Consider the following 14,707-nt stretch of genomic DNA (forward strand, 5'->3'; position numbering starts at 1 on the left):
GCCAAAAAGGAAAAAAAAAAACATAAAATACGAAAATGTTAAAGAAACATGAAGAAAAACGGCGGCCCGCCCACACTTCAAATTTACGGTATGAATTTTGTTAGAGGATATCAAACAGACAGCTAAGCCAAGCAGGCTTGTTTAAACAATTTTATAATTTGCACAAAACGATAAACAATTGAAGCAACATCAACATGAAAATGTCTTTAAAACAATAGCAAATTGTTATAAAGTGCAGTAAGTAAAATATTTATGTGATTATGTATATCTACATACACTTAAGCCTAGTAATGCCAGACATAATTACCTTTGACATGCTTGTTAGCAAAGATCCAGAAGAACTGATGTATTCGTCATTAGGCTTTTAAAAGGTAGGCATCAAACTTGTTCGGATTTATATATTGACAAATTTCGATAAAAGCTCTTTTTATTGACAAATTTCGATAAAAGCTCTATTCTAGAAAATCTTAGATAAAAGCTTTTTTTGTAGAAAATATTCGTTAAATGTTCTTTTTCATAGAAAACTTTCGACAAAAGCTCTTTTTAGAGAAAATTTACGATAAAAGCTCTTTTTCATAGAAAACATATGACAAAAGCTCATTTTATAGAAAATATTCAATAAAAGCTCTTTTTTATAGAAAATATTCAATAAAAGCTCTTTTTTATAGAAAATATTTTATAACCCCTTTTTTTATAGAACATTTTCGATAAAGCTTTTTTTATAGAAAATTTTCTATATAAGCTCTTTTTTATAAAGAAAAATTTTGATAAAGCTTTTTATAGAAAATATTCTATTTTATATATCTTTATATAGAAAATATTCTATAAAAGCTTTTTATATAGAAAATATTCCATAAAAGCTCTTTTTATTGAATTTTTTCGATAAAAGCTCATTTTTATACAAACTTTACGATAAAGCCTTTTTATGTACAATTTTCGATAAAGAGAACAATTTTGATAAAGCTCTTCATAGAAAATTTTTGACAAAAGCTCTTTTTTACAAATAAATTTTCAAAAAAAAAAAACACTTTTTCTATAGATACATTTTCGATAGAAGCTCTTTTTATATAAACAAATTTTGAAGAAAGCTCTTTTTATAGAAAAATTTCCATTAAAATTCTTTTTTTGGAAAATATTCGATAAAAGCTCTTTTTTATAGAAAATTTTCGATAGAAACCTTTTTTATATAAATTTTTCTATAAAAGTACTTTTTTATAAAGAACATTTTTAATAAAGCTCTATATAGAAAATTCTAATTAAAAGTACTTTATATAGAAAATATTCTAAAAAAAGCTTTTTTTTATAGAAATAATCTATAAAAGCTCTTTTTATAAAAAATATTCGATAAAAGCCTTTTTTATAGAAAATATTCAATAAAAGCTCTTTTTACAGAAATATTTGATAAAAGCTCTTTTTATAGGGAAAAATTTTGATAAAGCTCTTTATAGAAAATGTTTTATAAAAGCTCTTTTTATAGAAAATATTCGATGAAAGCTCTTTTTTATAGAAAATTTAAAGCCTTTTTTATATAAACTATTTAATAAAGCTCTATATAGAAAATTCTAATTAAAAGCTCTTTATATAGAAAATATTCTAAAAAAGCTCTTTGGTATAGAAGTAATCTATAAAAGCTCTTTTATAGAAAATATTTGATAAAAGGTCTTTTTATAGAAATAATCTATAAAAGCTCTTTTTATAGAAAATTTAAAGCCTTTTTTATATACAATATTCGAAAAAAGCTCATTTTTATAGGGGACAATTTTGATAAAACTCTTTATAGAAAATGTTCGATAAAATCTCTTAATAGAAAATATTCGATAAAAGCTCTTTTTTTATTGAAAATTAGAGCCTTTTTTATATATAATTTTCGATAAAAGCTCATTTTAATAGGGAACAATTTTGATAACGCTACAAAATTTTTACAAAAGTTCTTTTTGTGGCAAATATTCGATAAAAGCTCTTTTTATAGAAAATTTTAATTAAAAGCTTTTTACATAGAAAGAAATATGTAAAAGTTCTTTTTATAGAAAATATTCTATAAAAACTTATAAAAATTTTTTTTCGATAAATCCTTATTTTTTAAAGAAAATTTTCGATAAAAGCACTTTTTTTATAGAAAATTTTCGATTAAAGCTGTTTTTTATATATAAATTTTCGATAGAAGCTCTTTTTTTGAAGAAAACTTTTTTTATAGAAAATTTTCGATAAAAGCTTTTTATTGAAAAGTATTTGATAAAAGCTCTTTGTATGGAATCCTTCGTTCATGATAGTAGCTTCTCATAGATTGCATTTTATTTAGAAAATGTTGAACTTTTTGAAAAGAAAATCAAACATGACATTCTAGGGATAGATGTGGGTAAGTATACAGTTTCCAAAAGTACCTGAAACATGTATCAATTGTATGTAAGGATGTGTTTTTTTATTGTTTGTAGTTGCATATATAATATTGCATAATTGAAAGATTGTCTTGCTGTTGTGTTTTTCATCAAACACCTTAACCGTTTTTTATTGTTGTCTGCAGGTTATCAGGAATATTCAATTAAGATATACATACATAAATAACGTTTATTTTGTAAATATTTAAAAATACACAATTACATATACTACAGGTATGTCAGCTAATAAATATTGAAATCATATTATGATTTAATATGTTTCATAATATTATTTGGAAAAAAGTCTAATATTAAACATATACATAAAAAGAAAGGAAATGACATTTTCCCTTATCCAATTTAAACTACAAATTAAACAAAATTTTGGGTATAAAATTATCATATGTTAGCGTACGACGTCATCGTGGGTGCTACTACTTACCATTAACTTTAGACTAATTCTATGAAAACAATTTAAATTAAAATACAAAACTGGTTTTAAACTTTATTAACAAATAATAAGCAAGTCTATAGCGGATTTTATTTTGTTTCTTAAACGTTTATAACTTAAGCACGTACACATTTTGGTCTCTTGGTAGAACGATCGCTTTCGCACTTTTCAAAAGCGCTGCACTTGACATTACCGCAATAAGAACCACTGGAACCAGCTGTAACACGAGAAATACAAAGTACTCATTAAATTTTATTTTATAAAAAAATGTTGTATATCAATTTTGTAAAATTTTCCATTATATTTAGAGAAAAAGTTTTGAAAGAGCTTTCATTGAAGTTTTACTTATAAATTATCAATGAAAGCTCTTTTTATTGTTTATTCTTTATAAAAGGTATTTTTATACAACATTATCGATAAAAGCTCTTCTTATCGATAATAGAACACTTTCGATGGAAAAAAATATTCAAAAAAAGCTTTTTTAAATTTTGGATAAAAGCTCTTTTTTTCGATAAAAGCTATATATAAAATATTTGATAAAAGATATTTTTATAGAAAATATTCTATAAAAGCTCTTTTCATGCAAAAGTTTTCAATAAAAAATTTCCATGATAGACAAAAGCTTTTTTCAAAAATATTCGAAAACTTTCTCTTTTCATGCAAAAGTTTTCAACAAAAGATTTCCAATGATAGAAAAAAGCTTTTTTCGAAAATATTCGAAAACTTTCTTTTTATGCAAAAATTTTCAGTTGAAGCTCTTTTTAAAGGAAATTTCCAATAATATATAATTTACAATAAATACTCTTCATAGAAAACTTTTGATAAAAGCTATTTTTATAGAATATCTTTACAAAGAAATTCAATACAGCTTTCTTTATAGAATATTAGCAATAAAAGCTCCTTTTATAGAAAATTGTCTGTTAAAACTTTTTCTTTATAGAAAAATTTCGATAAAAGCTATTATAGAATATATCAAATAAAATTTTGTTTATTAAACTTTTTTGATAAAAGCTCTTTTTATGGAAAATTTTCCTTGAAAGCTCTTTTTACTGGAATATATATAGAAAATGTTCGATAAAAGCTCTCTTTATATGAATTAATTTTTATGTGCAGAAAATTTTCAAATAAAAGCTTACTAAAAGCTTTCATTTAATACTTACAATTTTTACTGAAAGGAGAAGTATCACGACTGCCAGCATTAGACAAAAGATTAGGTTGGACACATGAGCGTCCATTGCATAAATTAGAACAACATTTACCACCTATGGCACTACATTCGCTGTCATGTAAACATTTCGGAGTACATGTTTGAACTTTAGTCGATGAAGGACAATCTAAACAGAAGAAAAAAAAAAACAAAATTATGTAAAAAATTTATTTAAAAAATCACAACACTAAAATTTATTTACCACCAGCTGCCAAGGTCAACGCAATCAGGCTTAAGGCGCACAATGTAATAAAAATTGTTTTATTTGCTAAAATCAAATCAAGGTAAAAAATAGTTTTTTGTTTTATTAATTTTCAAACATGCAGACACTTTAAATTATATTTAAATAAAAAATTACAAACATAAACAAGAAATACCAACCCATTTTGTTTAAACAATGTAAAAAATAATACAAATTTGTTATTAGTATTTAACGGGCACGTTTTGTTGTTTACACTTTGAGAATTGAGCTCAGACTGAATACAGAATTTATTCACTTTTAACAAGTGAACCCTGATGTTTTTGAGTTTGTGTTATTTAAGTCGCAAATTAAGATGAGCAGAATTTGAGATTTTAGATTGAGAATATCACGGTATGACATGTACAACAGGCTCGACCTTTAAATTAATTATTGTTTTTTTTTTACTGTTATTGTTGTTTATTATACTTGTGTTTATTAATAAATTAAATATTGTTAAATTGTAATAGATTAAAGTGATTAATATATACACACTTTGCCTTTTTAAATTTTCTTTAATTAAGTCTATATTTTTTGTTCGTTCTTACTTATCTTTTGTTTACGATTTGTAAATTGTATGTATTCTATTGGTCCAGAAGATGAATCTCTATTTGCAATCATTAATCGCGGAAGAGTTCTAGATAGATTTTAGCGATCAATCAAATGTTTGCTCAAAAACAATTTTTTATTAAACTTTGAATAAGTAAATTTTGAGTATAAACTTTTGCTTTTCAATATTGAAATGACTCCCATTGTCATTCGATTTGTACTACATCGATATTCTGGACCCTTGAAAGGTTCAAAAACGAAAGATTTTAAGTTTTAATGAGAATGAAAAAAGGTGCTCTTTTTATAAAACATTTTAGATAATTTTTGTGTGATAAATGCATTTTCTATAGCAAATTTTCAATAAAAGCTCTTTTTATAAAAAGTTTTTTTTTGTTATGTTAAATTACCGATAATAGTTTTTTATATAAAAAATTTTTCAATAAAAACTCTTTTTATATATGTATAATATTACATAAAAGCTCTTTTTATATATAATTTTCTATAAAAGCTCTTTTTTACAGAAAATTTTCGATAAAAGCTCTTTTTTACAGAAAATTTTCGATAAAAGCTCTTTTTTATAGAAAATTTTCCATAAAAGATCTTTTTTATAGAAAATTGTCGATAAAGATCTTTTTTATAGAAATGTTTAATAACAGCTCTCCTTATAGGAAATTTTAGATGAAAGCTCTTTCTTTAGATAATTTTCGATAAAAGCTCCTTTTTTTATAGAAAAATTTCTGCATTTCATAAAAACTCTTTTTATATATAATATTACATAAAAGCTCTTTTCATATATAATTTTCTATAAAAGCTCTTTTTTATTTATTTATAGAATATTTTCGAAAAAAGCTATTTTTTATAGAAAATGTTCTATAAAAGCTCTTTTTTATAGAAATTTTTCGATAAAAGTTCTCCTTTATAGAAAATTTTCGATAAAAGCTCTTTTTTTATAGAAAATTTTCGATAAAAGCTCTTTTTTTATAGAAAATTTTCTATAAAAGCTCATTTTATAGAAAATTTTCGATAAAAGCTCTTTTTATAGAAAATTTTCGATAAAAGCTCTTTTTTATAGAAAATTTTCGATAAAAGCTCTTTTTTATAGAAAATTTTCGATAAAAGCTCTTTTTTATATAAAATTTTCGATAAAATCTCTGTATTATATATGAAATTTTCGATAAAATCTCTGTATTATATAAAATTTTCGATAAAAGCTCTTTTTTATAGAAATGTTTAATAACAGCTCTCTTTATAGGGAATTTTAGATGAAAGCTCTTTCTTTAGATAATTTTCGATAAAAGCTCTTTTTTTATAGAAAAATTTCTGCATTTCAATTCGAATTGAAATTTTCTCCGTTTGGCAACTTTGGTATTCTGCATTTCGATTCGAACCTCCGTCACTAAAGTAACAACTTACAAAAACGTAGTACGATCGTAATGCAGAATACACACAATCGTAAAGCATTGAAATAAAATGGAATCTCTTCTTCTTATTCTTACGTTTCCGTTTTTTGTAGGAATACCAATTTTCGATAGTAGCGTAACTGAATGCAGAACGTAATCGGAATAAGAAAAGCTCTTTGTTATAGAAAAATTTCGATAAAATATATTTTTTTTTTCAGCAAATTTTCGAAAAAACCTCTTTTTATAGAACATTTTTTATAAAAGCTCATTTTACAAAAAAAATTCTATAAAAGCTCTTATTATAGAACATTTTTAATAAATACACTTTTATAAGCAATAAGCAAATTTGAGATTTTATCGAGATAAAAGTTTTTTATATAAAAATTTCCATAACTCTTTTCTACGAAATTTTCGATAAAAGCTTTCTTTATAAAACTATAATCGGAAATTTTCTTTAAACAGAAATTTCGATAAAAGTCCTTTTTGTATAAAGTTTTCGATAAAAGTCTTATTTATTTATAGAACATTTTTGATGAAAGCCTTTTAATAGAAAACTTTCCATAAAATCTTGTTTATACAAAGATTTCTAAAAAATGTTTTTTAAAGATAATGTCCAATAAAAGCTTTTTTATTGGAAGTTTTCTATAAAAGCTCTTTTTGTAAGAAAATTTTCAATAAAATCACTTTTTATTTGAAAATCTCTTTTTAGAAAAATGTCGATAAAAGCTGTTTTCGAAAAAAGCTTTTTCTAAGAATTTTTTTTTTCGAAAATCTCTACTTATAGAACATTTTCGATAAATTTTCAACAGAAGCTGTTTGCATAGAAAATTTTCGAATAAAAAAACTTTTGAAATTTCTGAAAAATGCTTTTTTATAGATAATGTTCAATAAAAGCTCTTTTTATATACAATTTCGACAGAAGCTGTTTTTATAGAAAATTTTCGATTTAAGCATTTTTATAGACATTTTTCTAATAGTTTCTATGAAGTAACTTTTTATAGAAAATTTTCGACAAAAGCTGTGGAAACTGTGTAATATTTTTCAGTAAGAAGGATGAATAACATTTAGTAAACAATATTCTTAGAATTGACACAATTAATTAATTATTTAAAAAACAGAAAGTTAACAATGTGAATACTACTACACCCTACATGAATTATACACATATTTTTGATATTTTTTCGATAAACTTTAGATAAACTAAAGATATGAGTAATTGTACCCAGCAAAAGCGTATTCACCAAACCATTTGCTTTGCGAGGATTATAACTAATGAATAAGAAGGTACATATATAAGGTTGCGGATAAGTAATTATTAAATAACTTCTAGGTAATGAATACCATGTGCAGTTATTACTGAATACTATGCTATTGAGTGTGTAAAAAACTCAGTGCAAAGTTTTTAATGGACTGACTGACAATGAATCCAAAATATGAATAGCTTTAAAAGTAGCGTGCACAAATTTAATAGTATTTGTAAAATTTATTAATTTTAGTGCAGCATTGTTTTATAAATTAGCATACTATAAACAAAACTTAAATACTGCAATAATATGTTATAAACTTATATGTTAACCGTAAATCGCCGCTACTTGTCCCCTCAATCTCGTGCTGTTATTAGGTGAATTACTCCATTACATAAAGTAAACCATTGAGAAGTATGTATTTATGTATCAATTGCATTACAACTTTGTTTTAATAATTATTTTATAGAGGGTGTGCTAATTACGTGAACAGCATTGTTTATTTATAAAGAGTTCCCCAATATAACAAAAATCGATTTGTTATTGCTTAAAAACTAGTTTGTTGTTTGTTCAATGGTTTAAACATTATGCAAATGAGATGCTCTTGAGAATAGACGATATATTCGTCGAGTAATTTATGAAAACAAACAAATAATAAACTTCTCGTTTACTAACGAAAATCATAAAAATATTTTCTTTACCCTAACCTATTTTAAGCGATATAAATACTCTGAATTCTTGTAGAAGTTTAGGTTTCGGAAACACACAACTTTCTAAAAATACAAATCTTTAAGGACAAATCCCCTAGTTTTGAAAAATAGCTTTGAATTCTGTGACATAAATCACAGATTAGGTTCGAAACATAATGGGTTTGATTTTTTCATAAAATTCGTCATAACCGAACATCAAATTCTTACTTGTTTTTAATCAATATTTTATGAAAGAACATACGCTTCAACGAAACTCTCATACAACTTTTCTACAGCTAATAAATTACTTCTAACTTGATTTATACATTTATCTCAAAAAAAAAAAAACTTCAAATATTAATAATTTCTTTATATCGATGAAAAATATTTTTGGGCGATACCAGATTTACACCCATTTATATGTTTTCTTTGCACTTGATATTGCAACAATTATTGTGTATTTGAAAGATACGAAGAAAAAAAAAACACACTTGAAAACGAATGACAGGTGGGTTATGCTTTCTTTATTTTAATTAAATCTACATAAATGTAACCCAATTTGCAGGCTTACAGTCTGGAGTGTTTAGACTTGAATTTAGTTTTGTAATTCTTTTTGTATTAAACTGTCAAAATTCATTTTGAACGCACAACACAATATTCAAATAATATGAAAACAAAATATCGCTAGAGGCATATAGGTGTGTGAATATTGTTTAAGCTTTAAAACTAAAGGTTGATCTATCTACTTGCTTACTATATCCATTCGACATGGATTCGTGTGTGTATATAGTAATATTGGAGTATTAAACTGTCATTGTAACACCTCCATAATTAGGGTTGCCAGGCATTTGAAAATTAAATCTTTAAGGTATTTAAAGAAACTAAAGTCCAATTTTATCTACCTTTAATTATGGTTTCCTGGATCAAGTACACATTGAATAGTCTTGTCCAGAGACTGAAAATAGCTCGGTCACATAATCAAAGGTTGGTTTTTGTATTCCTTTTTTTCTCTTGCTTATATGAGAGTACTCTCCCACTTGTTAGTCTAGTCTATAGTCTAGTCTATAGTCTAGTCTATAGTCTAGTCTATAGTCTAGTCTATAGTCTAGTCTATAGTCTAGTCTATAGTCTAGTCTATAGTCTAGTCTATAGTCTAGTCTATAGTCTAGTCTATAGTCTAGTCTATAGTCTAGTCTATAGTCTAGTCTATAGTCTATAGTCTAGTCTATAGTCTAGTCTATAGTCTAGTCTAGTCTATAGTCTAGTCTATAGTCTAGTCTATAGTCTAGTCTATAGTCTAGTCTATAGTCTAGTCTATAGTCTAGTCTATAGTCTAGTCTATAGTCTAGTCTATAGTCTAGTCTATAGTCTAGTCTATAGTCTAGTCTATAGTCTAGTCTATAGTCTAGTCTATAGTCTAGTCTATAGTCTAGTCTATAGTCTAGTCTATAGTCTAGTCTATAGTCTAGTCTATAGTCTAGTCTATAGTCTAGTCTATAGTCTAGTCTATAGTCTAGTCTATAGTCTAGTCTATAGTCTAGTCTATAGTCTAGTCTATAGTCTAGTCTATAGTCTAGTCTATAGTCTAGTCTATAGTCTAGTCTATAGTCTAGTCTATAGTCTAGTCTATAGTCTAGTCTATAGTCTAGTCTATAGTCTAGTCTATAGTCTAGTCTATAGTCTAGTCTATAGTCTAGTCTATAGTCTAGTCTATAGTCTAGTCTATAGTCTAGTCTATAGTCTAGTCTATAGTCTAGTCTATAGTCTAGTCTATAGTCTAGTCTATAGTCTAGTCTATAGTCTAGTCTATAGTCTAGTCTATAGTCTAGTCTATAGTCTAGTCTATAGTCTAGTCTATAGTCTAGTCTATAGTCTAGTCTATAGTCTAGTCTATAGTCTAGTCTATAGTCTAGTCTATAGTCTAGTCTATAGTCTAGTCTATAGTCTAGTCTATAGTCTAGTCTATAGTCTAGTCTATAGTCTAGTCTATAGTCTAGTCTATAGTCTAGTCTATCTAGTCTATAGTCTAGTCTATAGTCTAGTCTATAGTCTAGTCTATAGTCTAGTCTATAGTCTAGTCTATAGTCTAGTCTATAGTCTAGTCTATAGTCTAGTCTATAGTCTAGTCTATAGTCTAGTCTATAGTCTAGTCTATAGTCTAGTCTATAGTCTAGTCTATAGTCTAGTCTATAGTCTAGTCTATAGTCTAGTCTATAGTCTAGTCTATAGTCTAGTCTATAGTCTAGTCTATAGTCTAGTCTATAGTCTAGTCTATAGTCTAGTCTATAGTCTAGTCTATAGTCTAGTCTATAGTCTAGTCTATAGTCTAGTCTATAGTCTAGTCTATAGTCTAGTCTATAGTCTAGTCTATAGTCTAGTCTATAGTCTAGTCTATAGTCTAGTCTATAGTCTAGTCTATAGTCTAGTCTATAGTCTAGTCTACAGTCTAGTCTATAGTCTAGTCTATAGTCTAGTCTATAGTCTAGTCTATAGTCTAGTCTACAGTCTAGTCTATAGTCTAGTCTATAGTCTAGTCTATAGTCTAGTCTATAGTCTAGTCTATAGTCTAGTCTATAGTCTAGTCTATAGTCTAGTCTATAGTCTAGTCTATAGTCTAGTCTATAGTCTAGTCTATAGTCTAGTCTATAGTCTAGTCTATAGTCTAGTCTATAGTCTAGTCTATAGTCTAGTCTATAGTCTAGTCTATAGTCTAGTCTAGTCTAGTCTATAGTCTAGTCTATAGTCCTAGTCTATAGTCTAGTCTATAGTCTAGTCTATAGTCTAGTCTATAGTCTAGTCTATAGTCTAGTCTATAGTCTAGTCTATAGTCTAGTCTATAGTCTAGTCTATAGTCTAGTCTATAGTCTAGTCTATAGTCTAGTCTATAGTCTAGTCTATAGTCTAGTCTATAGTCTAGTCTATAGTCTAGTCTATAGTCTAGTCTATAGTCTAGTCTATAGTCTAGTCTATAGTCTAGTCTATAGTCTAGTCTATAGTCTAGTCTATAGTCTAGTCTATAGTCTAGTCTAGTCTAGTCTATAGTCTAGTCTATAGTCTAGTCTATAGTCTAGTCTATAGTCTAGTCTATAGTCTAGTCTATAGTCTAGTCTATAGTCTAGTCTATAGTCTATAGTCTAGTCTATAGTCTAGTCTATAGTCTAGTCTATAGTCTAGTCTATAGTCTAGTCTATAGTCTAGTCTATAGTCTAGTCTATAGTCTAGTCTATAGTCTAGTCTATAGTCTAGCTATAGTCTAGTCTACAGTCTAGTCTAGTCTATAGTCTAGTCTATAGTCTAGTCTATAGTCTAGTCTATAGTCTAGTCTATAGTCTAGTCTAGTCTAATCTATAGTCTAGTCTATAGTCTAGTTTATAGTCTAGTCTATAGTCTAGTCTGTAGTCTAGCCTGTAGTCTATAGTCTACTCTAAAATGTTAAATGACTTGTATTATTCACTAGATTATTACAATGATCTATTAATGATCTTACGATCGTTTTAACTGATCAACTCTTTCCCCATCTAAGTGTCGCAAAATTCCAATTTAAAATTGTTAACAGTTAGTAAAACCCTGCTACTGAAATTTGCCTAACACAAAATTTATTTAAACGTTTTGCATTACATGATACTCTCATACTAGTAGAGCTTGGCTGTTCTCTTAGTTGGTTTGACCATAATCTTGGTCACTAAATAAGCAGAGGCGTTTTACTTGTCACCGATCGTCACACTTTTATTTTTCATAATTTCAACACTACAACCAAAATTCATGTTCAGGCACGAATGAAAAATAATTTCTGCCGTTTATGTTGACTTTCATGTAAGGCTTTATTAACGTTTTTTTTTGTTTTGTTTAGATTGCATTATTTAGATGCAATTTAAGCGGCATGTTTATGTTAATCGAGTGAAATGGAAAGTGTTAAAATAATGAAAAAATTAATTGTTACAAAAAGGCGGTAAACTATTAAAATTATACAAATCTATATGGATGATACGCCACCTCATGTGTGTTTAGAGGATGTTTACTTTTCTTTTGTTGCTTTTTGCAAAAAAATAATTTAAGTGAAATTATTTTTAATAGCAAATCCATTGGAGAAGATTCGAACACTCTAAGAAGGAACTACTTAACTACGTGATTTTCCATTGAAAACTTTATGTTAAACATTCTTTAGGTATCGTTGAAAGGTGTGATCTCTTCTCAAGCCATTCAGATCCTTATTTGAAGACTTTTAAAATTCTTTTAGACTTACAAGTAAAAACTCTTACAGTAGAGATGTCGTACGAATGAATAAGAAAAACAACTAATGAGTGGTTCATTTTACCAATTTTTTAATTTATATGAGTCCATGATAACTATAAGATACATACATAGACAAATTCATGAGGTCATGAAGAGATATACAATCTGAATATTCTCACCGACATCTCAGCGTTTACCTTCCGGAAACTATAATTTAAAAAACATTCAAGTCACAAATCGGCAGAAGTCCGCATAACACGTTCTTTCTATTTCCCATTACACACTCTAATAAGTATAAAATTGATGTTTTGCATTTATCGATAATTGGGACCTCTTCATCATTTCCGCTTTTTTTTTTGTTCTCCGAACTTCGAAAAGATTCGTGAGCATCCACATAACATTTAACTTGTATCTTAAAAAACGACCATTGAGCTGAGCTAGACGATATTAAGATCTTGATCTACGGACAGTAAAAGCTTTCGGCCATCCCTAAAAAGGTAGATCTTCAATTCCGACACTTTTTTTTGAGATAACAATACATCCACTGACCTGGTCGATAATGCTAATGTTCTTTCTGAAGTTTGAGAATAATATGAATCTTTAGAACCCAAGTTTTGAGGATCTCAACATGAATAATTCTAGTAGACTACATGTCATTCTAGAACTGATCTTGAAGTGGTAGTATTCGTAGTAGGCTCGTCTATAAACTAATCTTTTCAGCATTTATGTCATGTTGATGAACTTCTGCCTAATGGAAGGTCAATTCCTAAAATGAGTCATTTGTATATTACGATATTTTTGTTTTCTAATATGAGGCTCACTTCTAAAAGTTGTTCTTTTCCTATTCGCTTAGTTTATAAATACTCAGATGTCCGTATAAAACCTAATATGAACACATTGATAATGTATTGAGAGTTTGGGTGTTAAAAGAACCCCGTAACTTTTTGCCTTAAGTGGTTTTGTCCATTTGTCGCTAAACTGTTCCGATTTTGTTTAGTTGCTCTGATACTATTCATTCCTGGTTTATTTCAAACTGATTGGGAGGGTAGATAAGTGATTAAAATATTCCCATCGTAGGACCTTGTAAATATATATAATATGCAGTATTCCGCTAAGTAATCCTAATTTTCGGTTTTTGCTAAATCTTTAGCATTTAATATTTTCAAGTATATAATGACATAATACCAAACTATCTTATAAATTAATTTTTGCAATTCAAAGCAATTTCAAATCAAATAGCGCCCATTTTTCTTGTGTAATTTGATTTTAATTGAATTTCTCACAGTACTTAAATAAAAAGTACACAGACTCCTTCCTATTACTATATACATATGTATGCATGTAGTAGGTATAACAATGGCACATAACTTACCAACTAATTTGAATATAGTGTTTAGTTGTAAATATCTTATCAGTTTAAATATAATTTTTTGAATTAACAGAAAAATGTGTGTTTGGTTTATGCCATAATACTTCAATTCAAAAAGTGCTAAAAACACACCAGCTAAGTACTTACATTCATACATACATAGTAAGTAAGGAGTGTGTAAATATTTGATTACATACTTTAGTTAGTTTTTCGAGTCAGTGTAATACGGAAGCAATATTTTCAAGCTGTTTAATTCAATAGGCGTTTGTTGGTTGGATGGTTGTTGTTTGATTGCGGTTGTTTAGCTGATTGTTTGCGAGAGAGAAAAAACAACATTAATAAAATAAAAATTTAAATATTGTACTATTACTTTTTTTTTTCGTCCCTTTTATCGGCGCCGAACTCTTATCTCGTCGCATTGCTTTAACAGTTTTTGCCTGAATAAGGTATTGAAATAAATTTCCTTTTTTTTTCTTATATACTCCTGGGTTAGTAGTGGTATAATTTTAGTAACTAAGTTAGTGAGCGACTGCCACCAAATAGCTAACTTACTACTGCTATTAAATAGTAACGCTAACAACTGACAAAATTTCAAATAAAAATCTAGTTACAATAAGTTGTAGAGAAAGATTTTTATTGGTAGTTATTGGATAGACAGGGTTTGGGATGGAATTTGTAACAAAGAATTTAAAAAGAGAGTATTAAGAAAAATTTATGAAAAAGTTCATAATATGTAGGAAATTATTGCTATATGTATGTATAGCATTAATTTTAGATAATAGTAGTCATGAATTAACTATTACATAATACTTAGGACCTCTTTCCAATAAAATAGTTAATGGACAATAGAGTAGTTAATGGACTACTTCGTAGCCTAGGCTTCTGGCTAGACTACTGTCTAGTCTATTGATTATCCTATGGTCTGCTATACTGACTTATCTATAGACTAGTA

The 14,707-nt window shown here is 27.2% G+C and overlaps 1 protein-coding gene across 1 annotated transcript; it reads right to left on the minus strand.

Annotated features, from left to right (window-relative positions):
* Positions 1 to 2,854: 2,854 nt before the first annotated feature.
* LOC119609129 lies at positions 2,855 to 4,552 on the minus strand. The gene is made up of 4 exons (XM_037963832.1): positions 4,415 to 4,552; positions 4,236 to 4,301; positions 3,987 to 4,160; positions 2,855 to 3,043 (listed from the first exon to the last, which is right to left on the minus strand). The coding sequence occupies exons 1-4, from the start codon at positions 4,416 to 4,418 to the stop codon at positions 2,943 to 2,945; spliced, it is 345 nt and encodes a 114-aa protein (XP_037819760.1). The 5' UTR covers positions 4,419 to 4,552; the 3' UTR covers positions 2,855 to 2,942.
* Between the last annotated feature and the right edge of the window lie 10,155 nt (positions 4,553 to 14,707).

The sequence above is a fragment of the Lucilia sericata genome, unplaced genomic scaffold (genome assembly GCF_015586225.1).
Source record: "Lucilia sericata isolate MDLA Ls3-8-SP2 unplaced genomic scaffold, ASM1558622v1 Contig000932F_arrow, whole genome shotgun sequence".
Classification (NCBI taxonomy): domain Eukaryota; kingdom Metazoa; phylum Arthropoda; class Insecta; order Diptera; family Calliphoridae; genus Lucilia; species Lucilia sericata.

What these genes read in the sequence shown, in the direction of transcription:
- LOC119609129 (XM_037963832.1), bottom strand. An exon ending in GTTGACCTTGGCAGCTGGTG is followed by an intron (nt 4,161 to 4,235) that starts GTAAATAAATTT and finishes TCTTCTGTTTAG; the next exon opens with ATTGTCCTTCATCGACTAAA. An exon ending in TTCTCCTTTCAGTAAAAATT is followed by an intron (nt 3,044 to 3,986) that starts GTAAGTATTAAA and finishes CTCGTGTTACAG; the next exon opens with CTGGTTCCAGTGGTTCTTAT.